This window comes from Nestor notabilis, unplaced genomic scaffold, assembly GCF_000696875.1.
Source record: "Nestor notabilis isolate BGI_N333 unplaced genomic scaffold, ASM69687v1 scaffold8800, whole genome shotgun sequence".
Lineage (NCBI taxonomy): Eukaryota > Metazoa > Chordata > Aves > Psittaciformes > Psittacidae > Nestor > Nestor notabilis.
Window position 1 is genome coordinate 1 of NW_009910609.1, and position 3311 is coordinate 3311.

The window sequence follows — 3311 nt, forward strand, 5'->3', positions numbered from 1 at the left end:
GCAGGCTGATCCCCGCTTCCCTGCTCCACCTACAACCGTGCTGTGAATAGACCATCTACCCTTTCTGCAAAATCTGACATCTGTGCAGATTACCAGTTAATATTCTTGTTACGGCCAAGTTTTCCCAACCCTTTCAGTTTGACATTACAGGCAGTGTTTACCAGTCTTTCTAAAACTTCAGCAGCCTAATTCTGACAATCCTAGTCTCTCTCCTAGGGAGGGTAATGCCCTGTTCTGTTGAGAACTACTCTCAGCAAGTTCAATTTAAACAAGCTGCTGCAGCACAGTAACTACAGCATATGGTATCAAAAGAAATTTTCTGAGTTTGTGCTTTCGAAGTGCAAACACTTAAATATTCCTCATGACTTACTTTTTATAGTAAAAAGTGGCTGTAAAATTGATTTATTCTGCTACGTCACTACACTGCTTCTGACACCTCAGCAGACATTGTGCATCAACATCATTCTGGATTGTAATAAAAAACCTCTGCCACAAGTACAGCAGCATGCAAATCCTCATTTTACCCAACACAAACCTGTGAGTTCAGCGAGAATTTCTCGAACAGGCACTCCTCGTGTATAGCTAAAGCCATGAACTCTGTAAGCTGTTATCACATGGTCTGTAGGCTTTATGGCAGCTTCAAGCCCTACGCAGCAAGCCTCCTGTTACAAAGAAAAAGTCAATTTAGCAATGAAGAAAAGCACACAACTTCCCCAGCCAGCAGTCTAGCAAGGCCTACCTATGACCCCCCATACATCAAACCAGGAAGAGTACTGACACAGGAGACCTTTTAAATGTCGGGGGGGGCAGGCCTGGAGCTATAACAGCCTTCAGCTCTGAACTCCAACCTGATGGTGACTCACAAAAGCAGACAGGAGGGGAACTAGAAGCTGCAAAAGTCTGCAGACTTCCACCTCCCAGATGAAGCACCTGAACTGCTGCAATTCAAAAATGCCAGGCAGGAATGGGCAGACAGCAAAGCTTCACTTAGTTCATGAAATTCCTAATCCTGGCTGATGTTTTGCAGTGGCCACATGATCTATGAGACACTGCTTGAGGACAAGGATGTGGGCCTCCAAATGCACTGAATTTACTGTGCTGCAGTTGCTCATTCCTCTCATTCAGGTGATCTTCAGATGCACCTTGCCTTCTCTCTCTTCCTATTGCTATCCCAAGATCTCAGGGATTCCACTGTGTGCCAAGACACTGCTTTTAAAGAAATAATGAAATAAATCATGGATCCAACAACTACCTCAGACACTGTACATCTAGATTGACTCTCCCTTCTAGTCAGATCCCTACATTAAGTAAGGTAAGACAATATAAAATCTCCTGGACAAAGAAAAGTCTTACCTGGCCATCGTATAAGTGGCAGAAGCCACGAATGATCTTCTGCTTGTACAGCTGGTCAGACTTCAGCTCCATGCGTCGGATTATCTGCATTGTCTTGTAGTACTGGAGACCCTCCTCTCGAGTCATCACCGTGGTGGTACTGGGGCCTTCTTCCAGGCGATGAAGGTCACATTTCTGCAAAGTTGAACAAGTAGTTATTTCTTGAAAAGAATTCATCCTATTTAGGAATATCACACAGTTTTGGTTTTATGATGTGCTATTTTCAAATTCAGAGTATAATACCTTTTAAAAAAGAAAGCCAGCAAAACCTAAATTCATAGGTCAAAGTAAGCATATAGTTTGTGCGCAATTTCCCAATTTAGGGAACTAAAAACTTTGCTTCTAGTAAAGGCAGATTTCCACTCACAAAACAAAGCCTTGTAGTTCCCACTATCAGTAGATGAACTACAGTCCTCACAAAACATGGGAAAGGCGTGTTTCTACAGTTGTTGCAGGCTAAATATTTGGTAAGAGCTACAGAGGCTTAGTGAAGACACAACATAGTTTCCTTTGTGAAACAGTTTCTAAGATCTGGCTCTAAGACTGGACCTCATCTCTTCTACCATCCCTTCTACCAAGCAGTAATAAACCACTGCAGCACCAGCCACCCTGCTAGTCAAACCACCGTGTGTACTGCACAACTTCACTCCCAAACAATGGACTGCACTGAGGGAGAGCTTACTTTAGGCACCCATACAGAATAAATAAAAGTAAAAATAAAATAATCAAAAAGGAGTCAAGTTCAGTGGAACAGATAAAACAAATTACTCCATCCAGGCAGATTAAAGGACAAAACACTGCTATATCGGATAAAGACAACTTATATTAAAGCAAAAGCTACTTCTGCCAATAGAAGCGTTACTTTTTTCTACAACCTAGCTACAGTGGAAGCTGACAGAATATAACACACATACTTTTTGGGCAGCACCAAGTTAAACGCTAAAAGGCTGACATCATTTTTCCTCAAAAATCCATGCAGACCTCAATCAGCTGCACATCTGGGATACAACACCCGTGATTCCACAAATAAAAGGGAGATTGAAAGAAGGGTAGGCAGCAAACACCAGCTATTTGTTTTAAAACCAGTAGAGAAACATTAATACTCTTCCCTCAGAAGAGAAAAGGTTCTTGGGCAACTTTGTGACTCCACACTCACACCTGCATTGAACTACTGAACCTTCAGCTGCATTTAGAAATCAAGTCAGTCAGCAAGGGATTTGGTCTAGAAATTCAAACAGTATCTTACTAATTGAAAAAGATAAGGGTGTTAGGATCTACAGCACACACACACAGAGCCAGTATTACGTGCTCAGCTTCTTTACCTTAATTTCAAATGTAGCTTCATTTGCAAAGTCTGCGTAGTTACGTGATGCTACCATCACTCGAGAGGCCTTAAAAACAAAACCAACAAAAAAACCAAGACATGAACAATATTTAAACATTTACCAAGCAAAAGTAGGCAAATTCTCAAATAATTGCTAGCAGTACTCCCAAACTGAAATATTTTGTGAATTAAACTCACCAACTCTAAAATAAAAACAGGAAGTTTCAGAAGACTGTGAAGAGCATCAAACCCACAAAAATAATTACTTTTCCCTTCACGTGCCAGATCGCTCACACGAGTAGAGACAACCAACGCAGGTTTTGATGGCTCTCTGCGCTGACTGGAATTTTGTCTCAATAGAAAGAAAAATTATTTGGAAAAACAAACCACCACCACCCCAGCAGGTTTCTAGTGTATGCACTTCTCTTACTCTTTCTTTTCAATAGGAAGAGAAGCCGGGGGATGCAAGACACTGACAATGAAGGGGAATTTTGTTTCAGTGGGTAACAGTACGGCCACTACTTAGAAATTATACAGAAACATAAAAGGGAACATGCCTGAGGGTACATGAAATACAAAACATAAAGGGTGACAT

The 3311-nt window shown here is 41.4% G+C and overlaps 1 protein-coding gene across 1 annotated transcript; it reads right to left on the reverse strand.

The window, feature by feature from the left end:
• Positions 1 to 507: 507 nt before the first annotated feature.
• On the reverse strand, positions 508 to 1518 carry LOC104402903 (pyruvate dehydrogenase E1 component subunit alpha, mitochondrial-like). Its single transcript, XM_010010899.1, has 2 exons — positions 1354 to 1518; positions 508 to 662 (listed from the first exon to the last, which is right to left on the reverse strand). The coding sequence occupies exons 1-2, from the start codon at positions 1477 to 1479 to the stop codon at positions 516 to 518; spliced, it is 273 nt and encodes a 90-aa protein (XP_010009201.1). The 5' UTR covers positions 1480 to 1518; the 3' UTR covers positions 508 to 515.
• Between the last annotated feature and the right edge of the window lie 1793 nt (positions 1519 to 3311).

Bases quoted from the DNA above. Each gene is read 5' to 3' on its own strand.
- LOC104402903 (XM_010010899.1), bottom strand. From the start codon at position 1,479: ATGACTCGAGAGGAGGGTCTCCAGTACTACAAGACAATGCAGATAATC. The intron at 663-1,353 runs GTAAGACTTTTC...TCTTTGTAACAG, and splicing joins GCCACTTATACGATGGCCAG to GAGGCTTGCTGCGTAGGGCT.